At 31.1% G+C, this 16,888-nt stretch overlaps 1 protein-coding gene across 1 annotated transcript; it reads left to right on the top strand.

The window, feature by feature from the left end:
* Positions 1-8,253: 8,253 nt before the first annotated feature.
* Zwilch (zwilch kinetochore protein) lies at positions 8,254-15,999 on the top strand. Its single transcript, XM_085207775.1, has 14 exons — positions 8,254-8,507; positions 8,714-8,768; positions 8,880-9,021; positions 10,089-10,329; positions 10,591-10,755; positions 11,736-11,881; positions 12,201-12,415; positions 12,920-12,999; positions 13,330-13,553; positions 13,783-14,002; positions 14,376-14,499; positions 14,596-14,740; positions 15,393-15,523; positions 15,688-15,999. Exons 1-14 carry the CDS (start codon positions 8,382-8,384, stop codon positions 15,801-15,803), a joined length of 2,130 nt encoding a protein of 709 aa, XP_085063901.1. The 5' UTR covers positions 8,254-8,381; the 3' UTR covers positions 15,804-15,999.
* The last annotated feature ends 889 nt before the right edge of the window (positions 16,000-16,888 follow it).

The following is a 16,888-nucleotide window of genomic DNA, read 5'->3' as shown; positions in this document are numbered from 1 at the left end:
CTATATTTTGTATGAAATTGCCGCGTAATCATCACCTATAAGGTAGAAAAAAAAATATTACAAACTTATATTTGTAGTTAATTTCATACAAAATGAGTGCATATGCCAGCAAACTTGAACTTGCACTTAGCGTTACCTTTGTACTGTTTACTGCGACTGTTTTTTTGTGTTTCGCCACTCAACACAAAATACAGTATTTTTTTACATATTTCAAATGTTATTCCTCACTTAGAAATGACAAATATTTGTATAGGACACGTGTAAAATTTTTACGTAGCAAGATTTAAGCTCGTTATCATCCAAACACTCTGACCACCAAGCTACATGCTGCTACAGGCTATTCTATGTGTAGGTATGGTGGTCACCAATAAACAATGACCAGTACTGATATAATTTCATTTCAATACCAAATGAAATAAACAGATTCTACTATGCAAAAATACCTATACATTGGTATCTAGGTATGTTCCGTCCGTCCTTCACTGTTTTTCCCCACTATATTGGTGTCGTTAGTGTCAAGAATATTGCATTAACTAACGGAAATTAACGCCGCGAAGTAAACGCCACGCTGAAGAAATTAACAAATAAATTAAATGTAATTCAAATATTCAAAAGAATAGATTGAACCCACAACCGTGATGTTTACAGTGACAAATCACTACACCACGATGAACTAAGTTAATCTTCTTATTGTTTATTTCTACTTCGTATATTCTCTCATAATTAATTTACGATTTGCTTTAATAATTGTTTTTACTTAACCGCGTCTTAGATGTTTTATAGCTGATATCATTCAAGAGTGAAAAACTTACCTCATGTAGACATATAAAAAGCTAATACCTAAAGAAAATTATATGAAAACAAGTTACAAACACAAAAGATATTCATTTGGCTTAGAAATTATATTGCTTGAAATGTCGCAAATTATATCGTAAATGCAGAGGGAACCTAGTGTTAAAACACTCCGTATCCCACAAAAATAAAAATTCATTTCAAATAATCTAAAAACACATATCAATTTGAAGGCTATTAATATAAATAAGACAGATCCTAATACTTACCTTAGACCTTAGAACAATGTATCACTTCTACCAAATATCCAATTAATAGTTACATAGTTCGCCTTACCATTGACAAGACGTTAGTCTCTTATTTGAATAGTAAAACGATATTAAACACAAATATATAACTATGGCAGATTGCTTAAGTTTAACCAGTAAAAGTTAATGATAGATTTGACAATATTATAAGGGATTAACTCAGTTTTAAAAGAAAATGTCTTATTTTAGGGTTCGGTAGCCAAATGGTAGAAGCTGAACCTGTACGTTACTGGGGACTATTGCTATTGTATGAAAGATATAAAAAAATTTAAGATAGGTCTTTCTATTTTTTTTATAAATATATTTTAAAAACATAATTAAGCTGAATTAGAAAGCTAAAACATATGGGAAAACAAATACAAAGTAATTTTAAAAGTGCAACATATATTATACACGGAATATAGAATAATTTATCACTAAATTCGTTGTCATTCCACTAGATTCAAGGGAAGCGTGAGGGTGTGTCTAAATTAGATATGTTATTAAGAAATATTATACTGATGTCAAAAGTGTTGTTCATGTTTTACAAACAAATATCTATATTATAAATGCAATATACGGTTTACACGTACGTACGTAAAAAATACCTATAAAAAAAAAAAAAAAATAATAAAAAAAAGAAGAGAGAAACAGAAGAGAGAATAAAGAAAAGAAGGTAAAGCTTAGTTAACTAGAATGTTCAGACAAGATATAGTTGCAGGTTTAAATCCTTTTTGGTCTGAAATGTTTTATGGAGAGTCAATTGTAAGATATCAAATAGAATAAAATTTTGTTATTTTTTTAGGAAATTACCTTTGACCCTCTCGCTCTTTGAATGACCTAGAACCTAGAGAAATAACAATAACATAGAAAACACTCTGTTCTCCACTGTTTATTAATTTAAAAAATATAAATAAACTAAATAAAAATAAAATACTCCCAAATAACATTTAAATACAAGTAATGTAAGGTAAAATAACTATAACTTAGAAAACAGCTTAACACCCTACACCTACACGAACAAACACAAGGAATAATGTATCAACTTTAAAGTTAAACTTAACGGTGTATGCACTCGTTAGTTGCCTTCATTATAAAACTTCGCACGCTCATACATTTCAAGATTCAAAAGCTATTTTCGCGAACTTTTCTTCTTATTTCTATTATTTTGTAATATGAATGGCTATTTTCGTAACAGCATTGCTATTATACGTGTTTAACCTTATTTGGAACGTACTACGGCGTCTGAGTGTAAGTACTGGGTTCGATTCCTATCCGATTCGATATTCTTCTTATTATTCGATGTGAATAATTAAAAAAAATCATTTACTTACGCTAATAAAATTGCCTCTCAATAGATTTTAATATTTCTCTATATAACACTGTTGCATACAGGTTATACTTTCAAATAAAGTTAAGGTATATTTCTCTAAGATATATAAATAAATATTTAAATATTTATACATACTTTTTCTTAATAGTTAAAATAAAAATAAAATATATTTCAATATTTATTTTTTTACTTTGACCTAAAATACCCTTCGTTGAATTCTTTTAAGTCTAACCTAACAATTCACCTGAGGATCAAATAAGAACAAATTAAATGATTCTAGTTCTTTGTATAACAAAAGAATAGTTTTTATCTGAGAAACTTGAAAAAACAATACAATATCATATTTAATGACTAAACAATCTATAAATAGATTAAATTTATTTAATTTTTCATTATATCTTGTTCATTACGCTCGTCTCATACTATAAACTTTATAAACAGTTTTAGACACTGTTTTCTAAATACGTTGAATAAAGTGGTTTTTTTTTGTTTTTTTTATGGAAAAGGCAAGGCAAACGAGCGTTGAGTAGAGAGTTAATATGTATAACGGGGAAATGTTAATTATTCATTCCCCTTAGTAGGAATGGAACCCATAAACGATGCGTATACAGTCAGACTATATCGCTGCGGCACGATTGTCTCATGTATTTTATATACAAATATTAATATTTAATGCTGCATAACGTTATTTCCAATAACGCCGCCATAAATTTCAATATGAAGGTGTGCTGTAATTGAACGTCCTGCGTTGTTCTTCTTCGTTTATTTAGGGATCCGTACATCAAAAGGAAAAACCACCTTAACTGATCCAAGATTTTGTTTTACGTTTACAGCTATACTAACTAAAAAACTATACGTTCTCATCGAGCTACATCGAAATTCTTATAGGCTTGTTACAACTTATTTATAGTTAGCCAAAGATTTATTATTAGGCAAGAGAATATTATTTTGTTAAATATTTTTAACATTTTAAAGTGTTATTCTACACTAAGAAAAGATAAAAAGAAAGTACGCTTTCTAAAAGAGTATTTTCTCTTCTTATATGTGGAGAAACACTAAACTTTTTTGTTATAAAAGATACATACTTAATTTCGCTGTCCTATAATGTTTAAAGGAATTAAAAATTTCTGAAATAATAGTACCTAATAGTGTTATTATTTTTAAAAAAACTTCTCGTTTAGAATTAACACAGATAATTAATATAACAAAAACATAGACTATGATACAATTTAAGATAAAATTTTCATATAGGTAAAAGTTCAAACGGAATAATTAAACTAAAATAGCTCCAATAAAATAAATAGGAGAAAGGTAATGTAATGAGAATGCAATCAGAATAAAATGTTTAATGTTAATCAGGTAAGAGGATCCGCTAATGTTCACATTGAGAATAAATATATTTTGTTTAAATTACTTGCAACGGAGTGTATAGTACTTAGGTGAAGTATTTTTGTAAGGAATCTTATTTTCTTATAATACGTTTTGTAATAAGAAATATATTTTGTTTTTAAGCATTATAGGTTATAAAATAGATTGAGAATGATGGAAGGTAGTGGTGGGGCAAGGGTACAAGCGTGTAGCTGTGTATGGTTGAGGGTTTCATTCCAACTGGGGGGTAACTGCTGCCACTCAAGCAAACTGCCTCGAGAATCAGTTGAAAATGGAGAACGGAGAATCTCAACACTTGGCTCCCTCTGCCTACTCAGCAATATGTGGGATGTAGCGTGAATCTAAAAAAATATAAATTTAAGAACTTTAAACTATTTAAACGTTTTTACTAACTAACATATTTAAACGTGGCATGCATAGTCCAAAATTTCTAAAAGAAAGTATTATAAAAATAGCGGAGTATCCCCAAGAGCCCTTTCTGTCACTCCCGTGATTGTCGTGTCCCTCTGTTGGAAATCTTAAATTGCTTTTCATTTCTTTGTTGTACCTATAACAAAAACACATACCTATATATGTTAACGTGGACAATTGAAAATGAAATTTCTTTTTACATTGAAATGCATGTTACAAAACTAAAATTGTCAACTCATGTGGTTCTTTGGTTAAAGTGCTCTAGATAGTTGTAAGTTCGATTCCCGATAGTAGAAATATTTAAATATTTGATACTTTTAATAGCGGTGTTGGTTTCGCCACTCAAGGGACACTGGAATTACTATTACTTACCTACATCCCATATTCATATAAAATGAACAAAGTAAATGGACAATATCAATATACCTTCTTTTAATCTAAATATAACATAATTCTCAAACGGAAACAAGGATTATATTGTACTAGCGGCCCGCTCGCGGTTTCACCCGCGTGAACTATGTTATTATTAATTTCTGTCTCCATGACTACGTCCTAGTGACGTCTATGCAAAATTTGAGACTCCTAGCATTTGTAGTAACGAAGTTTCATACAAAGTTTCGACCCCAAAAACAACCCCTTAGAAAATGAATATTGCAAATTCCCGTCTTAGTGAGCGCCTACGTCCTATAAGTAACTCCTATGCAAAATTTGAGATTCCTAGCACATGTAGTTTCTGAGATTTCGTGATGAGTGAGTGACCTTTCGATTTTATATATATAGATGACAAATACAAATATAATCCAATAATTTCAAATAACCACATAAAGCTCATATGACGTTGTTAGTCGTAGAACCGATAGTAACGCTTCAATACTTACCGCCTACATTTTATAATTAATCAGCAAAATGTATAACTACATATATTATAACCCTCTCGGTGCAGTGGATTGTGTCGACGGTTTGGGGTTCGATTTATCTCTTGCTTTGGTAAAGGTAAAGCTCAAAACTTCATACCATAGGCGTGGGAGTCAAAATATATTTTCGAAGAGGGACGTGAGTTGACATCTTTGTATAAATAGCATTTGTGTTATTCAAGCTTAATTTTTTGTTAGTAAAAACTCTTGAATGGGCACCAGACTATTCTGAGCTGGACACTCGGCTCCCCCCATTCCTACGCCCATGTCCACCCTTCAACGACGCAAATTTAACGCAAGGTTCCCTCTGCCTACATTGCTATATGCAGGATACGGCGTGAACCTAAAAATAAATAAAAATAATGCATATTAGATATACAGCTACATTTCTCCGTTACCATTACTGCTATTCACGTTAATATTAGAAACGGATACGCTCTCATGTAAAAGATTTTAGCGAAGGTTAACTAGAGCGATTTACCTTAGTGTTTATTTTCTTAGAAGGTATCTCCTAAGATATTTATAGTTAATCCATGTGACGTACGTATGTATGTATATAGCTAGGAACGGGTTGTTTTATTTGTGAGGAACTTGTAATTATAGGTTTGAAATGTCTTGATGATAGGAATAGCAAATTACAATGTTTATTCTAGAATAGTAAATATTTCTCCATAAGAAGTCGTATGAGGTACTTATGTATGTAAAACTAATTTCTTGAACATTTTTTTTAACTTACCACCGATATAACTTTTTTTCAGCTTCAAGCCAGAGCCGAAACCACCAGAAGTGGTAGAAAGATAGGGAGCAGAGTTTCTTAACACTAAGTTTACTCTGCCTACCCTGAAAAGGTAATTTATTTACTGATAAAATTATCTTTTTCCAAAATATAATAAAATTCAGATATGAAACACTTGATATATTCAAGTTATGAAGCTTCTATTGATTACTACATCGATTCTTTTTAATCTTATCGAATTGCAATCCTTATTGTTATCTTCACGGCTCTCGCTCTTCTCCCACGTTATATGATATAGGCAGGTTAATTCCCAGGTACCCTACGCCTATTCTGCTATGTGCAGATCACAGCGTAAAGCTAATATTTACGATAGAAAGATAATACAAAAGAAATAAAAAAGTATTCTTTGAATGGAATAGACGTTTCCCAAATGAGCCTTGAAAATATTTATGCATAGTTATAAATGTATAACAGTCATTAATCCAATTTATTTTCCATAATAAAAAAGGTTGTTTCTTCCCTTTGTACTTATATATTTTTTTTACAATAGCCGATTATAAATAGTGTAGGTGCCGAAATTTATTGTAACCATTAAGGCTCCTTTGTAATATTGAATTACTAACCTAACACAACAATCAAACATTTCAATTCTACAAAATACAAAAAATTTAGGATATAGGTTAAGGCAGTTCATAGATAAAGGCCATCGGGGCATAATTTTACAGCATTTGAATAAAACCCACTACCAACCGGAGCAATCAATGACTTCTTTGATTTTCCAATTATGATAAGACAAAACACGACGCTGTTCCTCATTTAACAAGTGATGACTTCAGTTGGAATAAATAGTAGAGAATGGAGTGTCTTGCCACGAAGTGCCTCTTGCTTACCTACTGTAGTAGCACAGTACAGCAGGATATGCAGAAGAAGCCTCGTTTTAAGAATCAGATGAACCACATACTTTGGCCCAAACTGTGATACAGGCGACTTCATATTAATAAATTAAGTTATTTAAAAGAACCGTTTATTACCTCCATCAAGAAATACCTATTTACAGGGTTTTCACCATTTAATCCACTATAAGTATATTTTATTAACCCATATCTCGATACAAGTGGATTTTGTTAACTCCATGTATGCACTAGTAATGTTATGTCAATTATATTTAAGTGCTATAATTTTATATTAAGTTTACTTAGTAATAATATGTTCATAAAGTTTTATTAGTTGCAGTTCATAATTTCTGACATGGTAATCGCTGGGCTATAAACGAATTTAGATATATGAACCTATGAAGTTATCAGAACATTATTAACAAAAATGGGAATTTTTTTGATTTTTTTTACTATATATAAATTCTACTGAAGACCATTCTGAGCATTTTCCGATGAGCCGCTGACATATGAAAATTCAAGAACTATTAGAACTATTATTTCTGAACTATTAGAGCTCTTTATGAGATGCACCAGATCTCATAAAGAGCTCTAATAGTTCAGTTCAACCAACTACCTAATAGTTCCTCCCACCCAGGAAGGAAAACCCCCTAAGGAAAACTTTATAGTTTATAATCTATATATATAAAAGGACTTGTCCTCACTGACTGAGGTAAGACGCACGCACAGCCGTAACCGCTGTGCGTAGAAACGTGAAATTCGGACAGATGTTTACTTTCGTAATCTGGACATTCACTAAGAAGGGATTTTGAAAAATTTTAACCCTAAAGGGGAGAAATAGGGGTTGAAAGTTTGTATGGAAAAAAATTTAAATCGGCACCGATTTTTATGAAATTTGGAATTTAGATTTTTAAAAGCATTTAATTGAATACGTGTTTCATCGTTTTCTAGAATTCTCTCCCTAAGGGTGCAAATAAGGGGTTGAAAGTTTGTATGGAAACATCTTTAAAACGCCACCGATTATTATAAAATTTGAAATTTTGACTCTTAAAAATATTTAATTGAACTTGTGTTTCATGGTTCTTTAGAATTCACCCCCTAAGGGTGCAAATAAGGGGTTGAAAGTTTGTATAAAAAATCTTTAAAACGCCACCGATTTTTATAAAATTTGAAATTTAGACTCTTAAAAATATTTCATTGAACACATGTTTCATGGTTTTTTTGAATTCACCCCTAAATACGTAAGCGAAGCTGCGCGCGTCCGCTAGTATTATTATAATAAAATATTTATAACTACGGTTCATGCCATCTAGCTATATTTATGTTCAACTATTATTTCTAATAAAGGTTTGCAGATGGCGTTAAAACAAATGTAGTTAAATACAAAATAAGAAATAGGTAGTAATTATAACTATTTATAAAAATATTAATACAAAATAATTAAATATATATAATTACAATTAAATACTAAAAAGTTATATTTTATAAACTATTATAATTTATAACCTGTGTTAACTGACAGATAACATTAATTTCAAATCTTGATCTTATGTTGACGTTTTATAACGATCTTAAAGTAAAATTCGAAATTTAAAGTTTTAGATTTATTTTATTTTAAACGAAGCAATGGATAACTTATTACAGCCAGTTAGAGAAAGTTTTCCGAAATTAACAATAAATAAACAAAAATGCCCAAGTTATGTGGAAATTTATACAAAAAAAGATAGCGAAATTGTTTTGGCTTATATGAAGGTATATATAGTTTAAATACTTTAAAGCTTTTAAACATCGGATTCAAAATTATAATTATACTAAAAAGTTAATTATGTAAACAGTATCCATGATTAAATGTATTTCTTTATCATTTTTAGTTAAGACTGCCTTAAGTTAAATATGATCAGCAGTTATGTTCTTTGTGTTTTATCTTTTTATACTAAAAAAATGTTTTCCTTTTCCAGGCTAAACAAACAATTAATTCCCCGGAAAATATAAAAAACAAAAGAAATGAGAGCGGTTAGTTTTTTATCAATGTTATATAAAGTAAATTATTTATTTATTATTATTATAAATGATCTACATTATTAATTTGTAGTCAGTAAATACATATTTTAAATAAATTTCCAGAAGAGCTTGAGTTGACAGGTTCTCCTCTCAAATTGGATCTAAGTTTGCATGCAATATTGGATGAAACAGTACTCCCTGATGAACCTCAGCTTTGGAAGAAAGAAGAAATATTGCATGCACCATTAAATATTGATACAGCAAGGTATGTTAAATAATTCAATATTTTAAGAGCCTGTTCTGAGAAAACAGTTTGTAAAAGTGTGTAATAGTTATGGACTTTATCCCTATTTGGTCTAATGTATTTAATATTTACACATCAACACTCTTCTAGACAAATTGCTGTTGAATTCTGCAACTAGTGTGTTTTACACACTATTTATTCATTTTATTATATCTTGTTCTTGACGATATATAAAGTAGTTTAGTGAATCCATGTTTAAACAGAAAATAGAATATCTGTTTCTAATATTTGCTATAATAAATATTTGATAAATTTCAAATTTAGAAGATACATTACCACACCGTTTCTTGTATATAGTAGGATAGGCAGAGAGAACCTAGTAGTGTTAAGATAGTTTGTTCCTCGCCTTCCACCCAATTTTAGGAACTGTATATTTGTGATGAAGTCCAATGGTGCTCTTTGCCAGAGCTAGAAAATGAGAATACATCATATTAACCCCAAATATGAATATACTTTTATTAAATATGTGAATAAATTTTACATTTTTAAATATAAATAATTATAAAAAAGATACATTTAAAAATATAAAAAACCACTCTTCCGAGGGCGGGACAAGGGTCCAAGCCATCGGTGGCTAGGGCTCCAGAGAGAGGAACCGCCGCACAATACGTGCCGTCTCAAGTAATACTGCCTTCTGTATCCGGTTCTTGATCCAACAGCTAAGCGATAGCCTCTTAAGGTGTTGGTCGAGGCTTTTCGCTATTAGACCGTTAACCGAAACCACTATCGGCACAATGATAGTCGCATTGACATCCCACATGGCGGTAATCTCATGGGCTAGGTCCAAATATTTAGATTGTTTTTCTTTTTCGGCCTTCACGAGATTGTCATCATGTGGGATAGTAACGTCAACAATCACTGCGCGGCGCGCCGCTCGGTCTACTAGTACTATATCAGGTCTATTGGCAACAATATACCTGTCAGTAATAATAGACCGATCCCAGTAGAGCAAATTAACCCCAAATTATTGTTATGCATAGTAAAACTCTTGTTTTCTAAATCATTTTCCATATTTCTTTATTTCACAGAGACATAGCCAACCTATACAACAAAACTTTAGCTAAATTAACTAAAGAAGAAGCAATACCCATGTGGGTATTATGTAATCCAAGTAACACAGGGCAGCCGTTATTACTAACTATTCAATCAAATGAAGATTGTTTTAGCCGAGGCATAGTAAATTACGAAGGTTCTATGGTGTTAGAAGAGGTTGATGTAGAGAAGTTTATTAGTGATTTTGCTTCTTATGAAAGTGTTAGTGAAGATTTGGTAAGTTAGTATATGTTAACATAATGTTATTGTAATGCTATAAGATATATTCTTACTTTTCTTATGTAAGTGTGTATTGGCATGTTAAAATAAATTTAAATAATTTAATGAATAGAGCTATTTTTGAATGATTATGTTTTATTTAAGATATCTTATACTATTTATCTTAAAACTTGTAGATTCCCTAAATATTTGTTTTTAATTTTAAAGTTTTTTTTTATGTTTAGAAATCCTTTTTACACCTATATAACAAATTTACAGGTAAAAGTAGCAGTGGATTGTAAATTTTCAATATCAGGCATGTCATATGGATCTCTTACTATGGAGGAACAATTAAACACACCTCATGGTGGAGTAACAGAATTATACTGTGAATGGACTAATAAAACTTTGCTTACACCTTTTATTAGCTGCAAAGTGAATTTCGTATGTATAAATAAATAACTTTATTTTAAATGTTAGTTTGTTTATAATTTAATATATATAAAAGGACTTGTCCTCACTGACTGAGGTAAGACGCACGCACAGCCGTAACCGCTGTGCGTAGAAACGTGAAATTTGGACAGATGTTTACTTTCGTATCTGGACATCCACTAAGAAGGGATTTTGAAAAATTTTAACCCTAAAGGGGTGAAATAAGTGTTGAAAGTTTGTATGAAAAAAAATTGAAATCTTCACCGATTTTTATAAAATTTGAAATTTAGATTTTTAAAAGTATTTAATTGAACACGTGTTTCATCGTTTTCTAGAATTCTCCCTCTAAGGGTGCAAATAAGGGGTTGAAAGTTTGTATGGAAAAATTCTTAAATCGCCACCCATTTTTATAAAATTTGATATTTAGACTCTTAAAAATATTTAATTGAACATGTGTTTCATGGGTTTCTAGAATTCACCCCCTAAGGGTGCAAATAAGGGGTTGAAAGTTTGTATGGAAAAATCTTTAAATGGCCACCGATTTTTATAAAATTTGAAATTTAGACTTAAAAATATTTCATTGAACACATGTTTCATGGATTATTAGAATTCCCCCTAAATACGCAAGCGAAGCTGCGCGCGTCCGCTAGTTTATATATGTATGTAAAAAACATTGTAATTTTAATATTACTCTATTTTTCACTTATTTTTTTGCCACATAGTACATAGAACCTAATGGTAGGTCACTCTATGAAATACTTTTTAAGCTATTTTCGAGCAACGTTGAAGACACAATGCTGCGTTTTTTTACTGAGCGAGGACGCGAGAAAATAAAAATAATTTAAATATAATAATTTCCCTGAGTGGAAATCGAACCCATATACCTCGGTTTAATCTACTACTCATGGTTTAGACTCTACCCCTCTTGAATCCTATATTATATTATTTTATATTAGTACATTAAAAAACATACATATTATTGTTACTTCCAGGAACAAGAAGTAACTGTAGGTCATTTATTAAGTCCATGTAATGCAATATGGAAATCAGTGTCGGCACTTCACAATATCAACCAGTTGTTGGTAGACATGACAGCCGCTGGGGTCAATTCTATTCAGTTGGAGAATGCCATTATAAAGTATGTATATTTTATTATCAGATATTAGATTTAAATGCTGCATGTAGCAGGGTGCCTAATGTTAAGACATTCCGCTCCCCACTTTCCGTCAAATTTTGAAAAAAGTGTTGAGTAACGGAACTTAACGCCGCACTTTGCCCCCATACTAGAGCAAAGAAAATGGAAATATTAAATATTTCTTTTACATTGAGTTTCACTGCTTAGAATGCACTGTCTCAAAAATTGGGAGGAGAGAGAGTTATTTGCAAAATATATAGCTAAAAAAAAATTTTATACAAATAAACTGGAATGTGTAATAAAATTCTTAATAACATTACAGAAACCTAATACCAGGTATGAAAAAGTATAACAATTCAAAGCGTCTAACAGATTTACTGAATGAAACAGAAACTTATACATATACATCAGAATGTCCTGCCGGTGGATGTATATGTATAACTGATGATACTACTAGTTTGAAACAAGCAATGAATTTGATGTCTAATTGCGGGTCCAGCAACGATTTTACGTATAAATTGTGGGATATTTTAAGAGGTTAGTATTTTTTTTGTGTATAAATAATGGAATAGATAGTTATTTCAAATGATATGAAATGCATTTTAGGGTTAAATTATATAAAAATTTACCCATATACGTTGTAATTACTAAGATATATTTATTTAGTATGTACAGAAGAAATCAAACTTCAAGTCAATGCAATAAAAAATATGCACATTTAGGAATCGTTTTGCTGCATTTTGTATGATGTTCACCATGCGGTAAAAACCTATAGGGTACTTCCCGTCAACCTACCGTTGTGATATTTGATACAAAGTGGAACAATAAAAATAAAGGAATCAAAGCGAAAAATGCAAATTTATAGATATTTCATAGAAATATTCTTTATAAATGCATACACCTGCAAACTTAAGTTTGTCAACTTTTATAAGTTTTATTCTCTGTTGACCTACAATCCTGAAATCCCTCGATGGGCGTATCCGCCTCGTTCTTGACTAGTTTTGGATTTTTATTACTTGGCGTATTTATTTATTTTTTCAGATTGTGAAACAGCTGAAGAAATGATAACATTGTTAATTCAAGCTCTCAAATTCATTTCATCTGGCAAAATAAGACCTTTTGTAAGTAAATAGTTTTTTTTTATGCATTAATACTTTAGTAAAATTAAAAAATATAATTTAAGAATTTTAAATGCTGTTTTACACCATACTGACTGATGGTTATGGGTATGTGATAACAAAGGCCGACCGACGTATATATTTTTTATAGTATGATAATAATTTCATATTAAAATATTTATTATGTGACTTTGAACTCCTGAATTTGGCAGAAATTGAGAAATGGAAGGCTCTCATGTTCTCGGCCTATCTGCGGGATGAAGCGTGAAGCAATAATTATTAAAAATATTTATTACCACCATATAAAGGAATAAAATCTCATTTCATTTACAGATAGACGTAAACAACAAGACATATTTATCAAAATTGGTGCTAAAATTATCTCGTGGACATTCTCAAACTGCTAAAGTATTGAAAAATCTACGCTCCAGTCCGCCCCAAGCTTTGTCTTTGGTAGCTCAAGTAGGTTTTGAGAAATCTGTATGGGAATATACTAGGATAATGTCATTGTTTGTACATTCGTTCTTTGTTGCCGGCATTTGGAATGCGGATTCTAGGTAAAATTCCAATTTTTTTTATTATAAAATTAGTTTTATTAAATGATGAGATGTCAGATCACATATGTGAATGTTAGATCATATTTATGGACGTCATATCACATGTGTTGGATGCAAGATCTCATGTGAGGATGTGAGATCAGATGTGTAGATGCGTTGAAATTTCAAATAGTAAAAATAAAAAGTAATCTTGTTAATGAGATATCAAAATAATTACTTTTCTTCTCAGATCCCAGGAATCAATAGAACAAATAAACCAAACCATCCAAGATATGACAATGGGAGGTGATTTCACCCTAAACCCCTTCGAAACTATAACCACGTCAGATAACTCCATACGTTTTGATACAGAATCGATTTGTTTGGAAGACGGCAACGAACTGACAGTTGATGATTTTGCATCTTTGAAGAAACATGGGTTAGTTAGTGAGAAGAAGGATGTTAACGAAGTAAGTAATCTATACTAATATTGTAAATCTGAAGAGCATTCTCCCTCGCCAAACAATAATTGTAAGATATTATTCTTTCACCCCAGTACTCAAAGGCTACCTTTGGGAATTTGTAAAAATCTCCCTACAGAGATGCTAATAATATAAATAAGTTGTAACAAGCGTTTATCAATTTCGACGTAGCTTGATAAGAACTTATGGCTTAGTGGTCATAAGCGCTTTGACGGTTTCTTCGCTTTGGGGTCGAGGCAAAGCGCGGCGTTAAGTTCCGCCAATGAACGCGTAACGGAAAGTGGATTGTCTTAACACTAAGCTACCGAAAAAAATATTACAATTTTTTTTTTTAATTAATTAATTTAATATTAATTTGTAGGTACCATTAATAACAGATGAAATAGACATGAGTCCGTGGAAGAATCTACTAACGAAATTCGCTCAAATCCACGTGTGCTTAGAGCACTTGTATCGCGCTGAAAATTGTTTGAGAGCTGATTTTGGTGAGATTTCCATTATAATTCTTCGTCAACTGACTCCAAAAATGTTACTGTGTTTTTCTTTCCATTTTTATATTAAAACACACATATATTTTTCAGCCCAATTAAAACCTATGGCGTCGAAACTTCTAGAACATTACGTATCAGATAAATCCCCTATAAAGACAGTGGGGCAGCTATTGAGTGATCCAGTACAAAAGATTAATATACCTATCGCTAATAACGTCGTCACAGATCAATTGAAGTAAGTTATATACTAAGCTATAACCAGGCGCGTAGAAATATGGGAGGGGTCTTTACCCATCTCAGAATATTCTGGTGCCCACCCCATAATAGTGTAGTGCCCACCCCAGAAATTTTCTGACAAAAAATACGTACGAACATATTTGTTCAAATCAAAGAACTTTGTTGCACAAATGAAGCGCCATCTCTAAACACTTCTAAAAAATATGTTACTATTAGACATATACTGCGACATTTATAAAATATATAAAAGAGGGCGCTAGTTTCTTTTTAATTTCTGTCTCAGATTGGAGTAATAATTTTGAAATGGATAAAGGTTCTGAGATATATCTACGCCTTTAACTTTCCGACTTGACTTGAAATATTTGTTGTTATTAGTGTAAATGTAGACCTGGCTTGTATTTGCAAATTAAATATGCCCCCAAATAGTGTTGAACCCACAATAATCACCTTTGTTTAGGACATATTACAAATACGCAATGTCGTCTTATCAGATAATACAAATATTAATTAATATTTCAATTTAATATTTCATTTTCTTTAATATTTTTTATTTCTTTTTTGTTTATTCTTATAGATTCATAAATTTTTGATGTTTCTCAAAAACTAACTAAAACTAAATATAATTATTTTAGACCATAATGTTTTTACAGGAAAAACGCACTTTGGTACCGAATGCAATTATCTAAAAAGGAGAATACAGAAAACCCCTTCAGAAGTCGCACTATTACATACTTATTTTCACAATTGCCGCCATTTCCTCCACAAGTCTGGCAAACTTTGGGTAATTATTTGTTATTTTTTTTAACTTGACATTATATCTTGCAAATAGTGGGGTAGGCAGAGGGAACCGTTCCCCACTTCTGCCGATTTTTTGAGGCATTACGTTTTGAGTGGCGGGACTCAACGTTATGTTTGTTATATTTATTTTTAATATCTTTTTTTCAGAACCGCCTTCGGAAGAAGTGGCTGAAATAACAACAGTTGAAGAAGTTAAATATCATTGTACTAAATATATATATTTATATAACAAGTTATTAAGAAAATTGGATTTTCTAGATTAATATAAAAAATTACATAGGCCGTCGTGGCGCAGTGGACTAGTGTCTGACTGTACCCGATGTGTGTGGGTTCCATTCCTACCAGGAGAATTAATTATTTTTATTTATCTGCTACTAATAAGTTTAAACAATTGTGTATATAAAATATATTTTCAAAGAAATCATGTTTCTATATTGTGATATTGTTATATTTTATTCTGTGAATAAATACTTTTTATACATATGAGTGTTTATTAATTATTTCCAATTACTATGTCCTTTTCAGAACTATTACATTATTTTAATAGAATAAATAATTATACGTTAATACATATATTACTTTCATGACGCAGTGACTATAAACACAATAGTTGCAGGTTCGATTCTCAAACGGAGCAATAAATTATTTCCATTTTACCCCTCTGATGAGTACGAAAATAAGAAATTTGTCTCAAAAAACGCGGCGTTGAGTTCTGCAAGTCACACGCAATGTGTTTAATTAGAAAATGTATTTTTGTATTTAAAATTAATGGTATAAAGAATATTCCTTCACAAAATTTGAACTTGCTTCCACTTTCCACCTTAACCTTAACTATTCTTAATACAACTTTGCACTGACCAAAGCTATAAAATGAAGTAGTAACCGTTTTGACAGTGATTGATCGCCAAATCAATTTGTTTATCTTTTTGACGCTCAATTCAATTGAAACGGACGATATGTGGGGTAATTTACGCTATTTTTGCTAAAAATATACCTTTTATTTATTTTTTTTCAGCTTCAATTTGTACCCCGCACTTACTTAGAAGGGTAGGCATAAGAAACCTAGTGTAAAGACACTTCCGCTTCCCTCTTTCCGCCATATTCTGGAGGCATCTCGTGTTGAATGGCGGAACTCGACGAGACACCACATGAGAGATTAAATATTTCTTTTCCTCGAGTGGGAATCGAACCCACAACCTGTCGCGTTTATTGTCACACCGCAGACGCTAGTGCCACTGCGCTACGAGTGCCCTGAAATTATTACAGTTATTATTAAGAAAATTTGTACAGTACTGTTTTAGAATTGTATCTACCTATAAGTTATAATTATATACTTATAGATGACACT

The sequence above is a fragment of the Heliconius melpomene genome, chromosome 3, assembly GCF_056956725.1.
Source record: "Heliconius melpomene rosina isolate 202511_hmr_F chromosome 3, ASM5695672v1, whole genome shotgun sequence".
NCBI lineage: Eukaryota > Metazoa > Arthropoda > Insecta > Lepidoptera > Nymphalidae > Heliconius > Heliconius melpomene.
Note: the sequence above shows the minus strand (reverse complement) of the source record. Positions and strands in the feature narration are given on the sequence as shown.

Bases quoted from the DNA above. Each gene is read 5' to 3' on its own strand.
- Zwilch (XM_085207775.1), top strand. From the start codon at position 8,382: ATGGATAACTTATTACAGCCAGTTAGAGAAAGTTTTCCGAAATTAACA. The intron at 8,508-8,713 runs GTATATATAGTT...TTCCTTTTCCAG, and splicing joins TTGTTTTGGCTTATATGAAG to GCTAAACAAACAATTAATTC. The intron at 8,769-8,879 runs GTTAGTTTTTTA...ATAAATTTCCAG, and splicing joins AAACAAAAGAAATGAGAGCG to AAGAGCTTGAGTTGACAGGT.